The 24,399-nt window shown below is 46.8% G+C and overlaps 1 protein-coding gene across 4 annotated transcripts in view; it reads right to left on the bottom strand.

Annotated features, from left to right (window-relative positions):
- Positions 1–7,487: 7,487 nt before the first annotated feature.
- Positions 7,488–24,399, bottom strand: part of NRP2 (neuropilin 2) — a 118,303-nt gene continuing 101,391 nt past the window's right edge. For 2 of the 4 annotated variants that reach the window (XM_084778920.1, XM_084778921.1), the window contains exons 16-17: positions 13,430–13,480; positions 7,488–10,979 (exon numbers count right to left, since the gene is read on the bottom strand). In XM_084778920.1, the coding sequence (XP_084635046.1) occupies positions 10,675–10,979; positions 13,430–13,480 (356 nt within the window). In that variant the 3' untranslated portion in view covers positions 7,488–10,674. The remainder of the gene's footprint in view (positions 10,980–13,429; positions 13,481–24,399) is intronic. The other 2 variants (XM_084778922.1, XM_084778923.1) reach the window with 1 other exon arrangement.

Raw genomic sequence — 24,399 nt, 5'->3', positions numbered from 1 at the left:
GGAGGCTGCTGCTGCCCATTTTCAGAACTTTCTCATAGCAAACTTTCTACCCCTTAACAGTGAACGCCAATGCGTCTCCCCTTCTTGCCTCTGGAGCTCTCTAACCCACTTCCTGTCTTTATAAACTTGCCCATTCTACATATAAGTGGGCTCGCAGACATTTGTCTTATTGCGTCTGGCCTGTTTCGTTTAGCGCAATGTTTTCAAAGTCTATTCATGCGACGTGTGTGAGGATGCCATTCTTTTCAAGGCTGAATAATATTCCATTGTACGTAATAGTAACTTTTGTTTAATCTTTTATTGGTTTATGGGCATTTGTTTGCTTATGCCCTTTGACCACAAAGAACAATGCTGTTCTGAGCACAAGGGCAAGGGATCCGCTCGAGTCCGGACTTTCAATTATTTGGGGGAAAACAGACCTGGCAGTGGGACTGTTGAACCATTGGATGACTCTGTTTAACACCTTGGTGAACTACTGCACTGTTTTCCTTAGTGACTGCATGGGCCATTTAAAAATTTAAAATTAAATCATAATGACACCATTATGTCTCTCCCTTTTACCACTCCCATGTCCCCTCCTCCAAGTCCCTCTCAAATTCACGGCCACCTCTTCTGTAGCCATTGTTGTTACAGATGCATATTAATGAATCCATATAAATGCAACCTTCTGGGTCTGATCAGTGCTGCTTGCCTGCATACGTTTCTACAGTCGGCCACTTGGTAGTGCATAACCAACCGAGGCTTATCCCGGGGGGGGGGGGGGGGGGGAGCCTAATTCTCTCAGCAGTTGCTAATCGCTTGTGGTTCTTCGTATAGGGTGGGGTTCTATGGGCTAGGGTGGGGTTCTATGTGGGAACCTACCTTGGGTTGTCAATTAAAGTTGGACTTGTTAGTCTTGGCTGAGCTTTCCTGGGTGTGGCTTCCCTGTCATAGTTAGAAGGAAAGCCTCACAGCAGACTTCCTCTGGTCTTCTGGCTCTTACAGTCTCTCCACCACTTCTTCCTTGATCTTTCCTGAGCCTTAGGCATAAGGGGTGGGTTGTTGCTGTATCATCTGGGCTTGGGTGCCCCACAGTCAGTTGTTTTACGTATTTGGACTGGTGGCGGTTTCCCGTAATTGTCTCCTGCTGCTGCACAAAGGAGTTTGTTGGAGGAGGGCTGAGATCCTCATTTAACTGCGTGTGGTGACTAGCTCCCCGGTAGGCAGCAGGCCTGGGCCATGGGACATTCTTGGTGGCTAACTCTGGCAACACTCTAGCTGTTTCAACGGAATTTTAATTTGAACATTTTATTTAACCTGAAAGACTGTAATTAAATAGAAACCAATAGCGCAACCTCCGTGGACACAGCGATTTCTCAGTTTCTCTGTCCAGACTGTCAGGAGGTTGTCTGGATACAGCACCTATGCCACTGTATCCTCTCTGGTTTGTGACAGTATTTTGTATCCGTTCGGCCTACAAAGCAATTAACTGACACAGAGAGACTAAAACCTACTTTAAAGCTGCCAGCACTTCCCCGGGCAGAGTCTGAACTGATTCTAATCTACTCATAAACTAAACAAACTACTCTAAACCTTATAACATACATATATTCCAAACACTTGCCACTATGACCCCTGGGTCAGTCGACATCCAGTTCCCACTGTCCTCCTCCAACTGTCCCCAAAGCGCCACCCCCCCTCCTCCAACCGTCAACTTTTTCCTCCCCTCTAGGAAGTCCCGCCTTCCATTTCCTGTCCTTCTGCCCAGCTGATTGGCTGCGCTTTATTGATGGTGGATACATTCACTTAGCTTTCCTCCACACTGTTTTGTACAGCACAGACACATCAGACACTCCTGGGAAGCCAGAGATCAAAATTCAGTCAGGCCAAATGCCAGCAAAGCCAAAACGAGTCCCGGCTTCCCAAGGTTACAGAAGCAGAGGCAGAACTGCATCTTGCACCCTGGTCTCTCAAGAACAGTGATTTCTTTCTTTCTTTCTTTCTTTCTTTCTTTCTTTCTTTCTTTCTTTCTTTCTTTCTTTCTTTCTTTTTAAAAACTCTCTCAGCAGGTCCACCTTAGAGGAAAGTGGAGGGCTGGGCACTTCAAACCCTCATGAGGGTTCTTTGAACTCCCACGGGTTGTAAACACAGTTGGCTCCAAAGAGAAGCAGGGATTCTTGAGGAGGGGTGAGGCGAGGAGGGCAGGGTGAGAGGAAGGGGCAGAGATAAGGCAAGCCCAGGTGGTCAAGCTGAACTGGCAGGGTAATAGTGCTGATACTGGGCCATCTGCACACCTAGTCAGCAGGTTAGAGCACGCAGGCAAAAGCTGCGTTTTGGTTCAAGGTAGAAGCAGTCAAGGGTTTCTTCGAGAGGTTTATTAAGTGGAGAAGCATTTATGCTCCAAACCAGTGCAACCTGGCTCTGCAGATATCTCTGGGAGGCTTGGTACGGGTGGGCCGTGCTGTGAAGGCCACAGGCTGCCTCACAGACAGAACCACTTTGCCAAGAGAGGCTGAGCTTGGGACGGGAGGTGGGTCTGTGGTCCATGCCTGACTGCAGCCTCCTGAACCTGCTGGTTCAGTGAAGAGCCTGGTGAAGGACTTCCATGGGGGTACACCCTAGATCCTCACAGCTCCAACGCCTGACCCCAGGACTTCACCTTCTCCAGTGACTAAGGTCTTTTTGCAGAGGCCTGGGCTTCTGTGAGTGTGTGGGATCAGACAGGGCCTGGGTCTGGCTTTGTGTGCTCTGGCCCTGCCCTGTGGGCTCTCTATTGAAAGTTGAATGTGTTACACTCATGTTCTGGGGCACTAGATGAAGGGGTGACGAATGGCTCTGGCCCACATTGCTTTAGCAAAAGAACCTCTCGTTTATTTGGTTTTTTTCTTTTTTCTTTTTTTCCATATAGCCCTTGAAAACCTGTGCACGTGCAAGCACACAGACACACTCACATGTGTGATCTCCAGGTTTGTTTCTGGCAGGGGCGGGAACGGAAGCTTGGATCATGGTCCCCCCTCGAAGGTTTCTCGCTGGGGTCTCCAGGGAGGACTTGAAAGGACCACCCTTCCACTAGGAGCCCCCTCTCACAGTCGCAGAGAAAAACCAGGAAGAAGGGAGGACTAGCCCAGCGCACAGGGTGGGAGCCACGGGAGATGCTCAGGAGCGTTAAGCAGTGGGAATCCAAGGCGAAGCCTGGCCTTTGCCTCCGCTCTCCCGACCCTGCCCTATTAGCAGTTGACTGCAATGGGCATTGAAGCTACTGTGAGTCCCTTGGAAGGACAGCAGTAAATCTGAGGACCCGCAGCAGGTAGCAGTTCCCGTTCCTCCCTCTGTTCCTAACCCTATGTCACATGCTCGTCCCTGAGGGACATTTTTTTCCGAAGAAGAGATTCTGATTAGCTGAGCCAGGAGTTACACAGCCCGAAGCCTGTGAGAAGGGAAATAGAGTCGCCGTTTTTTTAGGTCCCTTCCCACACCCCATCCCCATCATCAATGTGGTAGAGAAGAGAGACAGCCTCAGCGTCCAGATGGGTCCTGTTCCCTGAAGCACAGGCCTGTTCCAACTGCATTTCTCTGGCCTGCCTCCTCTGCAGATCTCATAAACATTTCCAGAAGGAATAAAGATAAGAGGGGAAAAAAAAAGTTCATCTGTAAACACTAGATGGCTAGCAACCAGGAGATGTTATTAGTTTATTAAGAGTTTTTTTAAAATACCCGAAGCTCAGCTAAAGGAAAGAAGAGATGGGCTTTCATTTTATCCTCTGTTCCTGTTGCAGGGGCTCAGTAACACGGTGGAAGCCACTGTCTCAGGACGCTAGCGAAGTCCATGAAGATCACAGGAGGGGCCGAGAGAGAAGCCTGCATGTTTGCCTGTGGACCTAGGACCTTCCAGGACCTAGGAGTGGGAAGGTGGCTGCTCTTTGTGAAAGCCACAGGCTGGTGCAGATAAGAGAGGGCCTCCTCACCCTGACCTTTAGGCTCCAGCGTGAAGCCTCAGCCTCTGAGATCACTGCTTTGTGCCCTGGGAAGGCACTGACTCCTTTTCCCTGAGAAGGATCTGCACAGCTGTCTCTAGGGCAATTCTCCTTAGCTCCTCCCTCCTCCCCTCAGGAATTAGCATAAACAGCATCAACTTGGAGGCCTTTCTTGATGACTTATTTAGAGACTGTAATCCTGGTGATTCCTGCTAGAGGTACCTGCTAATTGCCATCACTGCATTTCCTGTAAGCCGTTCTGATTCTGTTGTTTGGATATTTGTTTTTGTTTTTGTTTTTTTTTTGTTCTCCCGCTGGAGTGTAAAAAGTCAGGAAGTGCTCAAGAACATTTCTCAAATAAAATGAGCTGGTCATATGTCCTTTTTGGTGTGTGTGTGTGTGTGTGTGTGTGTGTGTGTGTGTGTAAATAAAGCATTAGGAAGAGGCAAATTCAGCTCTGGTTTTGTTTGTAGCTTCCTCAGGGAGAGGCTCATCGTAAAGCTCTGCCTGGCTTTCCTTGGTGAATTATCCTCTGTGGGAACTTAACCGTACTCCCTTGGAGTAGATCTGACTTCCTTTTGCCTTCATTATTCAAAGTCTGGTTTGTTTTGAGTCCAATAACCGAAAAAAAGCAGAGAGTCCCAAATCCCTTTGTGAGGCCAGGTGTTATAAGATATTATCCGTGATAATCAGAGAAATGTAACATCTGCCTCCTGAGAAGTAGACACAGAGGTACAGACAATGCAATGATTGATGCCTTAGAACAATGGCAGGGCCAGGCCGCTGCTCTAAAGTGGACCACGCTAACCTGAAGAGGAGTAGCTGTTTACAAGTCCCATGTCGCTTCCTTTCCTGTTGCTGCAGACTCTGGTTTCCCACAAGGAGTACCCCACGGGCCCATTCTAGTAACACGCCTGATGTTAGGATTAAAATAAGATGCCGGGCAGCAGATAGGATATGGAAAAGCTTATTGTAGAAGTGTGGGGAGAGCAGGAAAGCAGACAGGGCACCCCAGACAGAAAGAGGAGAGAAAGAGACAGAGAGCAAGAGTGTAAGAGACAGAGAGAGAGAGAGAGAGAGAGAGAGAGAGAGAGAGAGAGAGAGAGAGAGGAGGTAGGATTGTCCTTTTTTATCCTGGGCATCTGGCACACCTAGTGGCAGGCAGGTGATGACATCATAGGTTGCCTGGCTGCCTGGAGGTAGGCATGCTAATGGTGCCTGCTGTCTAAAAGGTATAGGATGGAGGGACTAGAAACCTACAGGCCAGATCCAGGTTTAGGCAACATGGTGCTGTCCAGAATGACTAAGTTAAGATGGCAGCTCCTGAATACCTGGGGAGCAACAAGTAATCAATAACCATGGCCGTCCTGTAACCAGTTCTGGGAAGTCGCTTTTGTGTGATGCTCTATAAATATTCTTGGGATGAAGAGCCTGCACTCTTTCCCAGAGCGAATGCAGCTCTGAGCCTCTTCTGTAATTTCCCAGCCCCTCCCAACCCTCCATCTCTGGACCCAGGGTGTTCATGTTCCCTCAGACTAGTGGTGGCTTCGTCTGTTTGTTTGTTTTGCCATCTATTGGTACTTTGTCTCCTTTTTGGCCAAATCATATTTCATTGTATGAATATTTTTAATTTATTCAACTGGACATCAGGATTTTATTCCCTTTTAAAAGAAGATTTGCTTTTTTTTTTATTACTTATTTATGTGTCTGTGGATATGTCTCCTTATGAGCATGTGTGTAGGTGCCAATGGAGGCCAGAAGAGGGTAGTGACTGCACAGGAAGTGTAAACCCCTCATCAAGGAAACTTCCCTTTGCAAGGGATAGAGACCATTATAGAAAAGCACAACCAACCAAAATGTAGAGTTGTGGAGCCCAGTCAGGGACATGTCTATAAAACACTCCTGCACCTAAAGGAATATTGTGGAAGAGAGGGCAGAAAGATTGTAAGAGCCAGAGGATCAGAGAGTTTTCTGTGAGTGTGTCTCCTAGTAATGTCAGCAGCGCCACCCATAAAGTCTCACCAACACGAGTGCCTAAAAATGATCTTAACAAGGACAACACCTGTAGACATGCTGATGTGAATGGGGAAAGACCACAAGGCCTAAACTCTACACAGAATAGTCTTCCCCAGGGAAGAGCACACCAATTGGTTATTCAATTGCAAATAGTCAGCCCTGAACACATAGATACAAGTAATGTTATACAGACAGAGCCGATTATATTGAAGAGTGTGTGTGTGTGTGTGTGTGTGTGTGTGTGTGTGTGTGTGTGTGTGTAACAACAATTAAAAAAAAAGAGACTATAAATTTGAAAGAGCATATAGAAGGGTATATGAGAGGGCTTGGAGGGAGGAAAGAGAAGGAGGAATGATGTAACTATAATTCCAAAAATAAAAGAAATAATTGAAAAAGAAAAAAAGAAGAGAAAGAAAACATAACCCATGGAATGAAAGAAAACATCTGGAAATCATATATTGAATTAGGGACTAATACCCAGACTGTAGAGCAGAGATTCTTAAGGCAGAGAGGGCAACAGGATTCCCCAGTGGGCTCTGTCCACAGAGCATCTCATTCATTAGATCTGGGATAGCACCCAAAATGTGCATTTCAAGTAACCTCCCGACTGATGCCAGTGCTGCTGGCTGGGGGCCATGCCTGGAGCTCTCTTCTAGGCCTTTGGAGCCACCAGAGAGGTTGAGAATGAAGTGGGAGAAGAGAGAAGGCAGCAAGGCCCCTGAAATGGCGGAGCCAAGGTTGGCAGGATAGTAGGAAGGATTGTAGCTTCTGCAGTCTACCGGGTAAGACCTACAGCTAGTTAGCTATTCCATCTGGCCAGATGAGGCATTGTGTATTTCAGAATATCTCAATGCTATAAAATGCCAACAAGTTTTACAACCCCACTAACTCCAGTGTCGAGTCATATATCTTAAGGGAATGACAAGCCATTTCAGTTTACCCAGAATTAAGGGCGTTTGTATTCTCTCCAAATTCATATATTGAAAGTCTGACTTCCTATGAGATGGGATTAGAAAGAGGTCATGGGGCCTTGGATGGTAGTGCAGTTTAGATTCAGTTGCAAGGTGAATGCTCTCATAAGAAGAAACAAAATAGAACAAACAAAGAAACAAAGAAAAGGAAGAAGAAGAAGGAGGAGGAGGAGGAGGAGGAGGAGGAGGAGGAAGAAGAAGAAGAAGAAGAAGAAGAAGAAGAAGAAGAAGAAGAAGAAGAAGAAGAAGAGGAAGCAGACAAAAACTCACCAAGGAAAGGCTAGGCAGCCAACGGAGGGAAGGTAGCTCTATACAAATTAGGACAACACCAAATATGCTGGTAGCCTGAGCTAGAACGTCTTAGCTTCTAGGACTAGGAGCATTATTTGGTTAAGTCACCTGCTCTAGGGTATCCTGTTATAGTAGTCCAAGAGGATGAACATGAAACTTTGAGTGGTAAAATCCTGGGAAATCTGCAGCACACGGGACCACCTGGTTCCTCAAATGCCATTTCTTTTTGTCTCCAACAAAGACAATGCAGGAAAAGTAGCTCTGGTATAATGTTTATTTAAATAGTAATCTTAAAAAGACTTTGTACAAATCATATAAACACGGTTTGACATTGTTTATTTTTTACATTGAAGAATCACAGTAAAAGCTCTCGAGTTTCCGTGATCTGGCTCAGCCAGCGAATGGTCAAATACCTTTAACCGCACACCCTGGGAAAGCTTCGCTTGTTTTCTTGTCATTCATGCTCATTTCTTGGACCCTCATCCCTGTCAACTCCCCATCCCCACAAAAGAGAGAAAGCAACCCTGTGGTCCTGTGGACCGCTCAGTCCGGGAGAGCGTGGAGGTAATGTGTCATTCAGTACAAGGCAAAGAAAAAAAAAAAAGGAGATCAATACTGTGAATCGGGTTTCCCAAAGGGAGCAATTCAAGGAGATGGGCCAGCTAGCCTACCTGCAGCCAAGGATAACAAATGCACCAAGGTGTCCCCTGCCCACGTTAGAATCAGGCCTAGCTGTCTTTCTTTACATCTTACAAATAGACTAGCCTCCAGCCTTGGTGAGGTATCTACACGTAGCCCTGGGGACTCTGCTTCTTTTTAGCCCTCTGGGACTGACCACCCAGAGCCTCACATCAGCCAAAGGGAAACAGACTCAGGACATGTAGAGGGATGCAATTTAAGTAGCACTTAACTTAGAACCACAGGCTTTAGACAGGGCTGGTCTTTGGGGATTTATAGTAAAATGGTCCACTGGGCATGAGAGGGCCAGGACCCTCTAGGTGGGCACTTCTCTCCTTCCTGGAAGCTCCCAGTTTAGTTTTGTGGTTTTTGTTTTGTTTTGTTTTTTAAATCCTAGCTGCATGGGAGGAGGAAGAAGAGGGTGAGCTAATCACAGACTTTCTTTTACTGCATGCCCGGTTCAGAGGGCTCCTAACGCTAAGCCCGCCGCCCCCCCCTCCCGGGGGAGGGAGGGCCTTGACAGATTAACTTTTCACCTCTACCACTGTGCCAACGAGTGCCAAGATCAGCAGTAACACTCAGGCTCTATGTCAAAGTCACAAGACCAGCACTGAGTCCCACGTGACCACTCACATACACAGTAGATACAGAGAACTCAAAGGCGCAAAAAGACACACACATGTGAATAAATAGCTGTCGGTAGGACTGTTCCCTCTCTGCATACAAAACACTGTGACACTACCATCTGAACAAGCATCTTCATAAGTTAACATTTAAAGGAACCAGCCAGTCCCATTCACCCTACCCCTTTTGTCTGGGTACAAGACAAATGAAATTGTGGGTGACCACAGCAGCACAAAAAACGGTCAGACAGTTTACCACTGGTATGCAACAGTCTGGGCATACTGGTGGGGCTTATAATGTGTTTCTAGGGCACAATCTTTAGGCATTAACACAGAGTCAAGACCTGGGTCCTGATGGGGACAATCTTACCCTTCACACAGTTTCATTCTGTTCCTGATGGCTCCCTTCCCGGAGTCATCTAGGGCTCTGATTTTCCCCAGGTAGCAAGACTTATTCCATTGTGGGTCAGCGGTGGGTAGGGGGGCTGGGAATGGAGTCACTAGGGTGAGAGGCGGAGGAAGGAGGAGGAAGAGGAGGAGGAGGAGGAGGAGGAGGAGGAGGAGGAGAGGCGGAGGAATGCCTTAACTTGTGAGACAGTCGTGATTCCTACCTAGAGGAAAATACATTTTTCTTCATTGTTTTCAAGGCACTTAATAAAAAACACATAAACTGCTGTGTGTGTGCATGTGTGTGTGTGTGTGTGTGTGTGTGTGTGTGTGTGTGTGTGTGTGTGTGTACATGGCACATATGTGTATGAGTAAGAACTGAAGTCTCCTGGGGTTGAAGCAGTCTGGTAAACTGCCTCATCAACAGCACTTGCTGACTTGTGGGTAGAAATAACTTATGCATGTCTTTGCGCTTACATCCCTGCAAGGAGGTAGCCTCCCCACAAGAGATCAAAGTTGTTAACCTATCAAGGAGACTGATTCAACAAACCGTCTCTGTCTAAGTCTTCCCAATATAGGCTGGGCTTCTCTTTCCTTCTCCTTTGTTGTTGTTTTCTCATCTAGTGGCCAGGAGGAAGCAAGTTAACAGCCTGATTTCCCACCCTGCTCTGAGAATAGAGACTTGAAAATCTCTCTCTCTCTCTCTCTCTCTCTCTCTCTCTCTCTCTCTCTCTCTCTCTGTGTGTGTGTGTGTGTGTGTGTGTGTACATGCACTGCATGTGTGCATGCTGCACGCATATGTGAATATATGTATATGTTGTAGAAGAACAAATAAGAGGAAAAAGAAAAGGCAAAGCCACCAGCAGAGGCTCCCCAAGGGACACCCCACAGCCACAAACTCTGGGTCTAGATTGAGGAATGGTCCCCAGTTGTCAAAGCATTTTAAGGCTTGTCTGTGTCTAACCGTAAAGGGGTGTCTCTGGATCCTGGTGTATGAAATTTCTGTTCTGGTTTGTTTTAAATCATAAATAAGAAAGAATTGTTCAAGCTGACCCTAAAATGGCAATCTTCCCCTGGATTAAAAAAAGTTAAAGGCAATAACATCCTACTTTAATATTCTAGGAGTGCAAACAACAGCTCCTAGGGTTGGCTGGCAGAATCTGAACACACCTCAGCAAGTCTCTTGAGTTGTGAGAACATCCGAGGGTAAACTAAGCTTGGTGGCTTTTGTTTTTGTTTTTGTTTTGTTTTTGTTTTGTTTTTAAGTTTCATTTCTCAAGATGGAAGGGCCACAAAGACCCTTTGCTTTTCAAGTGTTGTTTATAAAGAGAAGCAGAGAGCAACGATCAGCTCCTTGCTTCTCCGCTGGATAAGCCACTCTCTTCTGCCTCTTTGACTTGCTCACAGACCAAAATAATAAAATATAACAGTAACAATCGTAATCATAACAAACCCACAAACGAAATAGAACTGTGACTCCAAAGAGATGCGCTCCCGTCTTTGTCCTGGCAGAGAACACGGCCCGGTTTCTGCATTAACTAGGCCACCACAGTCCTCAGTGGGTGACAATCCCCTTCACAGCTGCATCTCCCTTTCTCCCTAGACCGGCCTGTCTGTCCTGTCCATACCTTCAATATTCTGGATCGCTTTGATCGAGATTATGGCATTCAGTTTCCAAATGAAAAAAAAAAATGTAATCTTCACTAGCCCCTCTCACTGGAATGAAACGTCAGAAGCAATGCAGGACGCGATCGGTCACGCCTCTGAGCAGCATTTCTGGTGGTTCATCTTGACCTTGTGCTTGAGGCCATCGTAGAGCTCAAAGTTGTAGTTCTCCAGTGTGGTGCAGCTCCGAGAACTCAGGCCGGAGTAGGAACAGGTGCAGTAGAGGAGGAGCCCCGCGCAGGTGGCCCCCAGCAGGACGCCCAGCGAGCTCATGGCGATGATGGTGATGAGGATGGGATCCAGTGTGTACAACCAGCTCTTTTCTTTGCCAGACGACGGGCCGTCGGCCCCTGAGGTGTGCGATGAAGAATTGTTCCAGTCTCCCTCATACTCATCTATGGCACAAAATACACAAGACTGTAGGCATGGAGACAAAACTGAGGCTCCCCAGACCCGAGTCATTTCAGGGCTTAAGCAGTAAGCAGCCAGGCACCTGGGCATCTTGCTAGACCTTAGCTGTGCCATCTGGGGCATATGACCTAACCCCTTCTCTGACTCCTGACTCCATTCTCTCATCTGTAAAGTGGAGGTGGTAATAAAACAGCCTCTCTGGGTTGTTAAGAGGATTAAATGAACTAATAATTGTCAAGTATTTGCAATCTGGCACATAATAAGAACCTTCTCTTTCTCTCTCTCCCGTCTCTGTCTCTGTCTCTGTCTCTCTCTCTCTCTCTCTATATATATATATATATACACACACACACATATGTATATATATTATAAATACACATATTATATAACTTTATTTATTTATACCAGTTATCCTATGCTGGCCTTACACTTGCTACGACTTCATGAGTGGCGGGATTACAGGCGTACGCCACCACACCCAGTTTTATTGTAGGGTTAGGATCAAACTCAGGGCTCCACACATGCTAGGAAAGCACTTTGCTGACTGAGCTGCAGCCCCAGATCCTACATATTTGAGCTTTAAGGGCTGGTGATATATATATATAGCTGGTGGTCGAGCACTTGCCTAAAACGGGTGAGGTCCTAAGTTCAGCCCACAGTACCAAAGAATAAATGAACAGATAGATAGATAAATAAATATTTGATATTTAAGTAGCCTGATTTATATTACATAAGTTCAGGTTTTGTTTTTGTTTTACCTTCATGCACCGCCACTCCGAGGTATCTCCAGCCCCCTGGTTTTAGCAGACTCTTCTGGGTAACAGGCACACTTTTTTGCTTGCCTTCTCATCCCTTACTTCCAACTGCTTCAAGTTAACTCAAAGGTCAGGCTGAGATTGTTTTCATATCACGAGTTTCTCCACTTAGTGATCCCGGCCATATAAGTAGCCGATTTCCTTTCTAGCCCTCAGACCTCCCTTGACACGTGTACTTTATTGGTACAGGTTTAATTGGCCTCCACCATCCTTATTTAAGCTCAAACCCTTAGGACTTGATTAGAATGCGATCTTACTGGAAGTCAAGGCCTTTGCTCAGCAACATGAGGAGGCCGTTAGGCTGGGCCCTAACCCAATCTGACTGGCACCCCCCATGGTAAGGGCGAATACAGAAATAGTCATGCACAAGCCAGCAAGAGGGAGGAGGGGGAAAGAGAGAGAGGGAGGGAGAGGCAGGGAGGTGGGGGGGGGGCACAGGGGGATAGATATCCTCATAGCTTTCAGAAGGAACCAGCCTTGCCTGTACCTTCTTTTAGGCAAGGCTCCAAAGCAGTAAGGAAATACATTTCGGTGGGTGGAGCAACCCAGTTTGTGGCCTGGCTACAGTCACCTTCAGAAAAGGATATCCTTACATGTCTCCTGCTGGAGCAAGGCATGGCTGCATGCCGGACCCCACTCGTCAGGGTCCCCCTAAGAATTCCAGAAGGAAGGCAGAGTGGCACTAACTGTTAGTGCCACCTACTTGTTAGTAGGTGCTGAAACCGAGGATTGGAAGGACCTGGGTGAGCAGGCAACTCACACCAGGCAGTGAGCGAGCAGTTAACACAGGGCCAGGTTCCTGCACCCGCCTCCCAGCGCTTTGCACTTTAGAACTTCTGTTCTCCGATCTCCGTGCAGGCTCCCGTGTAGGCCAGTTGTGCGCCCTTGCCCATAAAAGGAGAAGTGGAGTGGGTTTTGCAGGGACATCCTGCAGCCTGCAGACAAGGTGTTGTTTGGGTTTGTCACTCTGGCTTCTGTAACTATGCTTGAAGTTTCTGATTAAGGTCAGGTTAAAAGCAACTGCTCCAGGAATCGCTCTCCTAAATGTTCAGTCTTGGTCTGGGGTTGGTCTGTGGGTGAGATCCTAGAGATCGGGCCTGGTGTTTATATGAGCAAGTTCTGACATCTTGGAGAGTATTAGAAGTTTCCCTGTGAGCAGCAGGATGAGATGTCCATACTAGCTTGAGACTGTTCACTCTCTGATAATTCGCTCAGGCCTTTTTGTGGAGGAGGCCATTGGGGGTGGGGGGGGGAGTGTCAATCAGTGACAGCAGAGAAGATGAGGGTCAAGCAGTGACAGCAGAGAGGGGCTCACTTAACTCTTCTAAAGGGCTTATCCAGGTCTGAAGCCCATCCATAGAGAAAGTTGCCAGAAACGGGGGACAGGGGGCTGCTTCAGATTAGGCCAAGGGAATCAGCCCAACTTTCTACATGCAGAGATTTGACTCTGGCAAAGTAATTGACAGGTCCTTCATTCTTCCCTGGGTTCTTTCCACTTATATTTCTGATTGGTAGTTCTAAATTTGGGTCTTCCAATAGCCAGAACATTATTTCTGTTGACGGTTTTATAACCAAAGTTTGAATTTCACGATTATCTGTTAAGTCACAGTAATACCCACCATCAATTTCATCTTCATAGCCCTCGCCCCCATGGATTTCTGGGATGTCCACTATTAAGATAAAAAAAAAAAAGAAAGAAAGAAAGAAAAAAGGAAAACATATTCACCAATTTACCAGTAATTCGACTGTCACAACTAAAAAGGCAAAGAGCCAAGCACTGTGGTAAGCTTTTAGAGAACCACACCCATTTTAAGACCACTTTGCATGCACACCGCTACGCTATTTCCCCTGCAAAGAAGCTTTCTTCGAACAGTAACCAGAAACGCAAACTATGAAAGGTCACATCATCAGTGGCAAGTAAGCTCTGGCACGTGCGTTTTCATAACTGTCATTCATTGCCTGCTGAGAGTTGGGTTTTATAGTAAGGGTCCTGAGCGCCTATGTACATCCCCAGCCACCAGTACAACAACAGATGTTTAGTGTAGCAGACTGTGTCTCCCCATATGCGTGTACCTAAGTAGGCACAAAGTGCCTGGAGTCATCCTCCTCTGGATCCCAAAAAAACACATGGCAATTAAAGGAAGTAATGTTTCCTCTTCTGATGGTTTGATAGAAAAGAACGGAAAGGATGTTTTAATGCCCCCCATGGCTTCCCCTGTCTGTGCTATTATGTCTTGTCTTCCCCATTGCAGGCTTTGTGTGTGTGTGTGTGTGTGTGTGTATGTGTGATCCCCGTCCCTCAACCCTACCGGTCATTTGGAGCAAATCAAACATCGACACCCGATCTGACTAATCTAGGCTTGAGTAGAGGTAAGTTAATTTACTCTGAAAATCTCCAGTATTATCATTGCCCATCTTTTTCTTTTACATTGTTACTTGAGGGATGTGTAATGTGGGTATTTTTATGCACAAAACTGTCCAATTTATAGAAATCAAGACCAATTAAAATTACCCATCTGTATGCTCAAGCAAGCTGGGCGTGGTGGAGCACACCTTTAATCCCAGCACTCGGGAGGCAGAGGCAGGCGGAGCGCTAGGAGTTCGAGGCCAGCCTGGTCTACAAAGCGAGTCCAGGACAGCTAAGGCTAACAGAGAGACCCTGTCTTGGAAAAAACAAACCAACCAAACAAAAACCAACCAAACAAAAATGCTCAACCATTTAAAAAAAGAGTCCAATATGTGATAATAAGCAAGGCCTTCTCATTTCTGCCTATGTCTCGAGCTAATTAGGACACTCAAAACCTCAAAGAGCCGAAGTAGCAACAAGGAGAGAGAACTGTAGACTACACGCAGTGTCTCTCGCATCAGCATCAAATATCAGAGACCATCTCCTTGACCAACCGAGGATGGATCCATCCCTGTCACCATGGTAGTCTACTCATTTCCAATCATAATAAAAGTCTTCTCTGTTCCTGCCTGGCCAGAGCGCTAAAGCGCGTTCAGCCTCTGGAAAAGGACACACAGAACAACCTGCCAAGATCCACTCGAAAGGACCAATGCCATGTGGCACTAATCCTCTACAGTCCAGCCTATTTCTGGCATGCTTTTAGCATAGCAACTGGCACCTGTGGGCCATGCCAGCTTTCCCACCTCGATGCCCAGCTCCTGCATTATTTTCCAGGCCCTGACAAAACAGGCTGTTTCTTTGGAATGACGATGCGAACATGATTCAACAAGACGCAGGCGGTGTCTGTTGCAGGGATCACACCGAGCTTGTGAAAGTCAACCCAGACTTCTTTGAAGAATAGGACTATGTACTTAAAACAAAAAGAACCTTGGAAAAAAGCTCACATTTCTGACACTAATCGCTTCAATGGGATGCTCACATGTCTTAGCATCTTCACGATTAGAAGGCACAGAATACTGGATAAGAATATGTGAGTCAGACTAGGGGGCCAAACTCTACACTTCACTGAGGTGTTCGGTCTCTGTCAAAGACAGGAAAAACTCTTGGAGGCTGGAGTGTCATCTCGCTCCATCTTACACCCCAGAGAAGAAGACCAAGGCCACCACTGATCACAGATGAGGGAGGGGTGGATGCGGCATTGATCTTGAAGGGAAAAGGGTAAATGATTGGCAGCGACAGTGAGAACACTTTTTTTCCTAGGCCTGTTGTCTCTAGAGGCCGAGGACTAGGTGAGACGGCTTCCTAAGAACTGGCCCATCTCTAAGTTTCTACGGAGTCAGTCGCTCAGTCCCAGCTGAGCCTCTGCACCTGGGAAATGAAAGGCCACTTAGTGTAAGGAAGACTCCAGTGGCTCGGCTCTGCCTTGGAATGACCACCAATCCCAGGAATTTGGGTGAGTGGGAAGAGGTCAAGAAAAGGATAAGCTAATCAACGTTTTCAAAATCCCATCTGTTTGCCAAGCCTTCAAGAGAGGATAGCACACTGGGGAAAACCCGAATAAAAGGAACATTTGTACGAAAAGCAATTCACTTTGATAGCAGTTTCTCCAGTCCCTCTGCTCATGTTCTTCATATCTGTATTTGATTAAGAAATTTTTTTTTCCTCTCAAAAGTCTCTTTGCTTTTCACTGGCCACTTGTTTTTTCCAGTTGCGGTCACCAGGTAAAACTAGCGGTACTTTTGTTTGTTGGTTGGTTGAAGGTGGTTGATACGGGGAGGGGGGGGGTTCTAGAGTTCTGGCAAAGACAAAGTAAGAGAGGGAAGGGCAGTTGCCATCACAGAGTCCAGAAGGAGGGGTCCTGGCTCCTACACGAGGCAGGAAGAAGGATGAGTTGGAGCTCTAGGCAGGGAGTGAGGCAGCAGCTGTGTGGGAGGCAGAAATGTCAGCCCCGGGATGCTGTGCCAGCTGGGGAACTGAGGGCAGGTTGGAGATGACAAGGACTTAGAATATAATGGCAGTGGGGGACACACTTGGAGAAGATGATCCAGAAACTGTGTGAGTGGTAGTGTGTGTGTGTGTGTGTGTGTGTTTGAGTGTGAGCTAGGCTAGGGAGAATGAAAGGAGCCACACCTCCCAGCACTACAGGCCAGGAAGAGATCTCACCACCCACCGGACTTCCACTTTCAACCTTTGTACCCCCATGACCCTGGTTTCTTCTTGGTCCCTCTGTGGAGTCAGTCTCAGACCAGTCTGACTGCAAAGGCTGACTGCCAACCCTCAAGGCTTCATGCAGCGGCTACCTCGCCCCCTTGGTTACTCAAATGGAACTGGAGAACTGGACTAATGGGAGCATTGAGACTTGTTCAGTTTCTCTGGGTAGGTAGTGCATTGCACTACCACAACACAGTCTCTCTCTCTCTCTCTCTCTCTCTCTCTCTCTCTCTCTCTCTCTCTCTCTCTCTCTCTCTCTCTCTCCAGTGCACACTCATGTGTGCGTACACATGGAGGTAAGAAGACAGCCTCAAATATCACCTTGTCCTTTCTTTCTTTCTTTCTTTCTTTCTTTCTTTCTTTCTTTCTTTCTTCTTTCTTTGATACAATCTCTTAGAACTTGTTAATTCAGCAAGCCTAGATGGCCGTTGAGCCTCAGAGATCTGTCTCCCCATATCCAGTGCTGGGATTATAAGCATGTATAATTATAACCACGCTTAGCATCTTTACATGGGTTCTGAAGACTGAGCTCAGGTCCTTGCACTTGGGATGCCAGTTGAGCCATCATTCCAGCCTCTCCCCTCTATTCCTAGCAGAAACCAAGCATCTGCCTTCACTGGGATCCCAAGTGGCAGGGTGTGCATCCTCTAGCAGCGTGTGGACCACCGGCTTGTCACTTTGCTGATAACCCCTAAGGACTTCTTAGTTGTGATCTGAAGTTTGGAGCTTCCCATGGTAGGCACCACCCAGAAAGAGAAGGCTGGACCACACGGTGATGCAAAGCAGAGTCCCGCCAACCATCGCTTATAAAGAGGGTTTACCGGGCTGTGCGGAGATCACACTAAGAACTTTGGGTGATGAAGATGCATGAGATCTGGTGTCTACCATTAAGACCCTTCAGTATGGCTGGGAAACAAAGACCCCCCAGGCACCAGGCTAGCATAAGGGAAAATAGCAGGTTTGTAAAGGGGACTCCACAGTGCTGCTGGAGTCCACGGGAGGAATTAGGCAGATGGAGCTGGGCCACTGTGAGCAAGACAGATGTGGGAGCAAGAAGAGGACACTTCAGAATTCAGGCCACTGCAAGGTGGGCTTGGGGACATTCTATGTCCACATATGCTTGACTGTCAGGATTGGCATCCGAGCCTTTCACCCACACACACTTCTCTTTTGGCTTTTGGCTTGTGTTCCCCGGTGACTCACAAATCTCCCACCTTGTCTTTCTCTACCAGTGAGGCAGCTGCTGGTGACCAGTGCTGATGAGATAGAGACCCGAACGCAGACGACTGAAAGCGGTTAGATAGAGTTTGAGCAACCAAGGCAGCAGAGTTGCCACTACTTTGGAAATGAAAACAATCCAACTCACAAAACCCCCAGCCACTTTCACCTTGAAATGAAAGTCACGTTGTTTCCTCGGGTCGCCTTTCTTTTTTTGCAGGATCAAGAGACAGTAGGTACAAGACACGAACGGTGTCCCAAGTTCCTGCCTACATCTGATTATGTTGTGTTTTTAGAAGGAGAGACACGGTAGCTAGTTATTTAAACCTCTCTGGACTGCTCCAGGAACTGCCTCACTGTGGAAGAGTCAAGTAGGGCAGTGCCCTGGTCAGCCCTCTGTAGCAGCCGCGCCCAGTCACAAACAGCCTCCTCTAATGAAAAGTGTTTTTCTCCTAAGAGTCCTTGGAATACTGCCTGGTACTGTCAGACCACCCATGCTAGTCAGAGGGGACACCCCTCCACACTCCTGCCTGCAGCTGGGAAACGCCCACCAACCTAGACTTAGCTCTTAGGAATTCTGCCCCCCCCTCTTTTTCCTCCCTTCCTCCCTCCCCCTCCCCATAGCTGCCCTCTCTCCATCAGGATTCTCTGGGGTTAACACTCCTTCATTTGTTTGCCTTTCTGCAGTTTCTAACAGGAAACTCTCAGCCTTCGCCACTTGTTATGCTGTGGTCTACTGTGAGCCTGTCGGCCTTGACGGTGCTCTGTGTGTACTTTCTGCATAGTAAAAGGAGCTTCACAAGATTGCTGGGGGGGGGGGGGGAATGGGCAGTGTGCTTCAAACCACTGGCTGCCTTTAGATCATGTAAGACAGTCCATCCGTGGGCCACTTGCACGGGATCATTTCGGAACACTGATACGCACTGATTTGCTTCAACAAGGGCCTTTCACGACAACCCTGAGCAGGGGCTTAAGAAAACCAGGCTTGCCACCCAGAGCATGGATGGGACAAAGACACTCAGAGGGATGCTTGGCATGAGCATTGCTCTGTACCTAAACAGAGGCAGCACTGGGCATCCGGGAGCTCCAGGCCAGGAGCAGATGCCCAGCCCGCCATCAGTCCCAGGTGTCACGCCTCTGCCCATCCTCACCTCCCCAAGTCCACTCTGTGCTCCTTTGCGCTGGAACCCCAATATTAGCATTTTTTTTTCCTTAGGAAAAAAAAGATTAATTTTATTTTGTTTTAGTATATGTTTGTGCAAGTGCACGCAGCACACATATGTGAGTGCCCAAGGAAGCCGGAAGAGGGTGTTGAAATGCCTGGTGTTGGAGTTACAGGTGGCTGTGAGCTGGTCATCTACAAAAGCAGTACACATTCCTAACAGCTGAGCTATCTCTCCAGCCCCCCTTCGACCCCCCCCCCCCATCATTTGCCTTTCTGATAAGGGTGGACATGCACAAGGAGACTTCTAAACACAAGAGCTGTCATCCCGCACTACGCACTGCCCATTCCTTAGCCCAGCCCCCATCCTTTCTGACGTCATTGAGCACATGGAAGGCGCAGGGCACTGGGAGTCACGGAATTCCACTTTTTCTACACTTTTCGTTTGACTTAGGAACTACTGCTGTTTACTGGAGACCCGGGGGGAGCTGATGAAGTGTGTACCGTGTGGCCCTCATCCTAAGCCTCCATCTTAACTGGGGCTAGGCTAATAATAATGTCTTACAGGAAGCCAGTCTCAAGCCTGCTGAAACCACTAACATTCAATTAGCTTTGAGAGAATGTGAAGGCCTCTTACAGCACCTGGTGTCATCCCTTCTCTTTTAGAGGTGAGTTGGGCAGGGGAAGTAGGTAGAAGAACACAGGAAGCCAGTGCTGAAATCAGGGTGAGGCTGAAAGCAAACTACACACTCTCAACGCCTTGTGCGCCGCAGCCTCTGATTTATTTGGGATATGCTTTTGGCTGGTTAGTCCCGCCCTTTGGATTTAATTCCAAGTTCCTGAAGCCCTCCCATCGCCCATCGCCAGCTAAATCAATGGCTCCTTCAGGTGGAAGTCGCCTTCAGAAAATTCTCTCAGCCGTTCTGTTTTATTGTATCTTATTCTAGTTTTTTGTTTTTTTGTTTTTTTTTCCCCCAAGCAGGAAACACAACACTGAGATCTCAATAAACCAGAAATAATGGAGGACCAAGGAAATATTTCTTGGCACTTCGAAATGTTTAATTTGGTTTAGCATTTAGTATTGGCAGAGGGCTCTCCCTCCCCACCACAGTTAATTTCCCTAATTCAGTTTGCTCATCCCCAGTTACTGCGAGGAGCCAGAAGTTCAGATGTTGATACAGACTTTGCCAAATCTGCGTTAAAAACTCGGGTTACTTGAGAGCTGTTGATCTCTGGTTGGCTTTGGCCTGACTTTAGAAGCCTACCTGAAGATCATTTAGCGTGGATTTTTAATCTTTCACGGTACAGCCAAAGGTAGGGAGGGTCTTTGTGTGTGGGGGGGGACGACCAAAAAAAAAAATTGGAATTTTTCCATGTGGTTTCCATTAGGAAAAGACAAAGGGGGTTGGTATGAGATGACTGGGAGAGCCTCGTCTTGTAGGTGGTCATTATTTTCTATTGTTTTTAGTTAAAACTAGGAAGAAACCCTAAAAAGACTTGGATATACTAACTGCAAATGGTGAGGCTGTGAAGTGACCTAATAATACACGCAAGCCTGGGCACAGATGAGCAGCTGGGCCCCGGAATTCTCCACTGAGCCTCAACAATGGCGTGAAAATAAGAAAAATGCAGCCAGTGAAATGTTTAACTATAACATAGACAGACTTACAAGACAGGGGGAGACAATTCTGAATTCTTTTTTTTTTTTTTAACCAACTAAGTCTTTGAAAACACAGATATTCTCCATCCCCCAAAGTAGGTTTGTCAACAAGCAATTGGCTCTCTGTGCGTTTCTGTTGGCTCGCTCCTGTTAAGGAACAGTGGAGGGGAAGGCACGGAGAACCTCAGGGGGGAAAGCCCTGTACCTCTCTCTCTGCATTCCTAGAGATGGAAAGGAAAAGAATTCTTTTAAATTTATTTGCCAGAGATTTTTCTTCTCCTAGTGGGATTTTTTTTTGGACATTTCTTATGTCCCAGAGTCCCAGTAATCAAGAGATACTGTGTCAGTCAGTCTGTCATCACAGTGACCAAATGCCCGTGAGACACAAGCGAAGGGGGAGCCAGCCACTTGCTTTGCCTCATGGCGGTGCCAGGGGTCTTAGTCAGCAGTTGCTTTGTCCAGTCACTCTGGCTCTCAGTGAGGCAGAGGACATGGTGAGAAGGGAAAAGGAGATCAAAGTTGTTCATCTTGTGGTAAGCATCTCATCGGGAAGCAGAGAAAGAGAGAGAGACATGGGAAGTGGTAAAGGACAAGATAGACCACTCAGAGGCACACCCCAGTAACTTTCTCCAACCACACCCTACATTCTAATAGCCTGTTCAGTATTTACTTTAACCCACTGATGACGTCAGTACCCTCACGTTACAAGCATCTCTCCCTTTAACACCTGAGCCTGCGGGGCATTTTATTACCCAAACCATAAAGTGAACTTTACAAGAAATATCACTTCAGGTAGAGTGGTTTGGTGCGACCTTGGTCAAGAAGGATGAGATGTTTGAAGTATCAAAATTCTATCAACTTCTGTTGTGAAAATGAGTATTTTCTAAAAGCTAAGCAAACGCCACTACTCTGCTCCCATGCATGTCACCAAGAAAATTCATTGTTCTTATGAGATGGGCTCTGGCTATGCATTCTGATAATCAAGAATGAGGTGCTTAGTAATATAATTTTACATCATTCTCAATCCTCTCATGAGATGAATTTCTCCAGCTGTATGCTGGGTGGGTGGGTGGGGTTGGGGATCACCATCCCGGCAGGCAGAAAGAATCTGTTGGCTGTAGATTTGTCTTTGTACAAGAACATTTCTCTTTGGAGGAAATTCCAAGTAAGCATTTGACCCATGGTTCTTCTGTGAGAAGGTGTACGAAGAAGGATGGTAGAAAGTCTAAAGATGCCAGAGAAGAAAGGGGACCACCAAGATAGGGGAAGGGGAAAGTGAAGATGAACTGCACCTGGCCTAAAGGTAGGGGTGGAGACTAGGTCCTCCTTAGGAGAGCTAGGTAGGCACTGGAGCCTTATCTGGAATTTCAGACCCAACAAGTGATGATGGGCCCAACACTTCTTACGAACATTGTTGGTAGGGTCACACTTTGGTCTACGTTGGGCTTGGACCAAGGTGTCACTTTTGGAGCTCTTCATGGCCTTGGTCTAGGTCCCAGTGACCGTCTCCTTGTTCTCAATCCCATAGGTTGAGATTTATTTTCTTGAGAATCAACTGAAGGGAACACAATAGTCTCTTCACATCATTACACCCTTTCTACTAGGCTTTGATAGTGTGAGGAAATAACAAGGACCAAAAGGGTCCTTGGTGCTAAAATGTGTTTCAATAACGAGCAGGCCATCAGCAAACAGGATTTTGGCCAGAAACAACCAGCTCGGGGAGCTTTGCCCACTCCTATCATCACTAGAGCTGGCAGCTCTCAAGTGAGCTGAAGATGTGCACCCTCACCTGGATTGCAGTCTTTGCTTTGGGGAGTGATAATGTATTAAAAGGGATCACGTGTGTACCACTGCACAGAGAAGGCAGGAGAGGGTTATGTATCCAGAGCTTGATATCTGGAGCTGACCAAGTCTCACACCGGGGCTTCTTTATTTCCTGAGGCATGTACTCAAGTCTCATGCCCAAGAGGATGGGACCCTAGATATTTGGCATCTAAGAGAAAGCCCACAAGGCACATACATGGCCCAGACACTCTTCCCTAGGCTCAGAGATGATGTGATATTATTATGACTCTCTTGTCTCACTTATTATGGAACTCAAAGCCGTGCTCTTGTTGGAAATAGTGTTTTGGGCTCAGTATTTTTATTATCTCCTCCTGATGTTATTCCTTGCTTGAGCTTTGTGGGGTAAAGATATTTGCCTACATATCCTACCAGAGAACAACCCTGCTGCCAATGTCTTTCTTTTATTGCCAAAGCCCTGAGCCTCCTTGGAAGAAAGATCAGTGCCTCCTCTCAGTCCACAAGGTCTGTTCCTCTCAGGGCAACACCCCTTGGGGGGCCTCTAGGACTTGAGACTTCCACTCTGCATGTGGGTCTACCTGAGGTTGCTGGAGTCATTTGGTCTGCAGTACAATGCTGTGGAATGACCTTAAAGGATATTTTTACATGAATTTTTTAGTAGAAACCATAAATAAATAACAATAAGGTACAACACAGACGCTCTTTGGAAAAACCAAGCAGAATTCATTAGTCATGAACAAGACTCTTTGCTGAACCCAGGGACAAAATTTGCTTGGGCCACAGCTGCCACTTTCAGAAAGGACTGTATCCTCCACAATTTGGCAGTTAAAAAAAACGTATTTTTAAGTCCTAGGGATGTACTCCCTGAGTTTCAAATTCCCTAAAACTGCCCCAAGTCTTCTATAGGAAAGGCTGTGTCTACTATGGAGAGTCGCAGAGGTTGGGCAGCGTGTGCGAACACGGGAGGGGAGCCACATCCAGGCTGTCCTCTAGTTTCTGTGATTTCCCCCAAGTGGAAACTGGTTCCTTCATAGATAAACCTTTGGTATTTATTTGCAATGTTCATTAAAATGCAAACAGGACTCCCCAAAGAGGCAACTTCAACAATGCCCATTGCAGTATTGAAAAAAAACAGTAAAAAACCAAAACAAACAACAAAAGAAAACTAGATGCAATCTGAATATGAACAACTACACATGGGGGGCAATTAATAAATTATGACATATCAACATAATATGACTGTAATGGGTGGGATGAATGTGACTATGTGCATTGAAGGATCTTCTTCAAGATGTCACCGGAGAAGTAACAGGTTGTCCAACCAAGAGCAGAAGCACTGTGATACTATGGCGTAAAACAAAACGAGTCCCAGCTAAACCAAAGCACAGGATTTGACATGAATTTGCATGCTTATAAAGGTACAAAGAAGCCAGGTGTGGTGGTGCATGCTTTTAATCCCAGTACTTGGGAGGCAGAGGCAGGTGGATCGCTGTGAGTTTGAGGCCAGCCTGGTCTACAAAATGAGTCCAGGATAGTCAGAGAGGCTACACAGAGAAACCTTGTCTCAAAAACCAATAAAACAAAACAAAGCAAACAAATAAATGTATAAAGAGATGGCTTCAAATCATCTTTGTAGTCACTTTTGGGGAGGAGACTAGGGTTGGTCAACAGTAAAAAGAATCATTACCTTTTCTGTATTATTGTTCTTTTTGAAAGGTAGCCATACATGTGAACTAAGAGACAGAGAGAAAGACACGGGGGGGGGGGGGGGGAGAGAGGGGGAGAGAGAGAGAGAGAGAGAGAGAGAGAGAGAGGAGCAGAGCTTTCCAGCTAACATCTGAGAAGTCTTCCCATGCCCCAAAACCTTGTTTGGTGTCCAGCACCCAGGTCTGCCCCCAGGCTTTCTGTTCCCAGCCTGAGGACACTTCCCATTTTCTCGGTTCGATGCCCATGAGGATTTACATTAGATTATCATTAACTATTTAGAATTACATCTTGTGGCTCTTTAAGGTCAAGACGGACAACCCCAGAGCAATGACGTTACCCAGAAGAGAGGTGTTTGTGGGTCTCCCGTCCTTAGGATTTGGGGTAGAAATGGCTTCTGCTGGTCCCCTGAAGCTCCCCCATT

This window comes from Acomys minous (genome assembly GCF_964271855.1).
Source record: "Acomys minous genome assembly, chromosome: 4".
Lineage (NCBI taxonomy): Eukaryota > Metazoa > Chordata > Mammalia > Rodentia > Muridae > Acomys > Acomys minous.
This window is presented reverse-complemented; position numbering and strand designations above follow the sequence as displayed.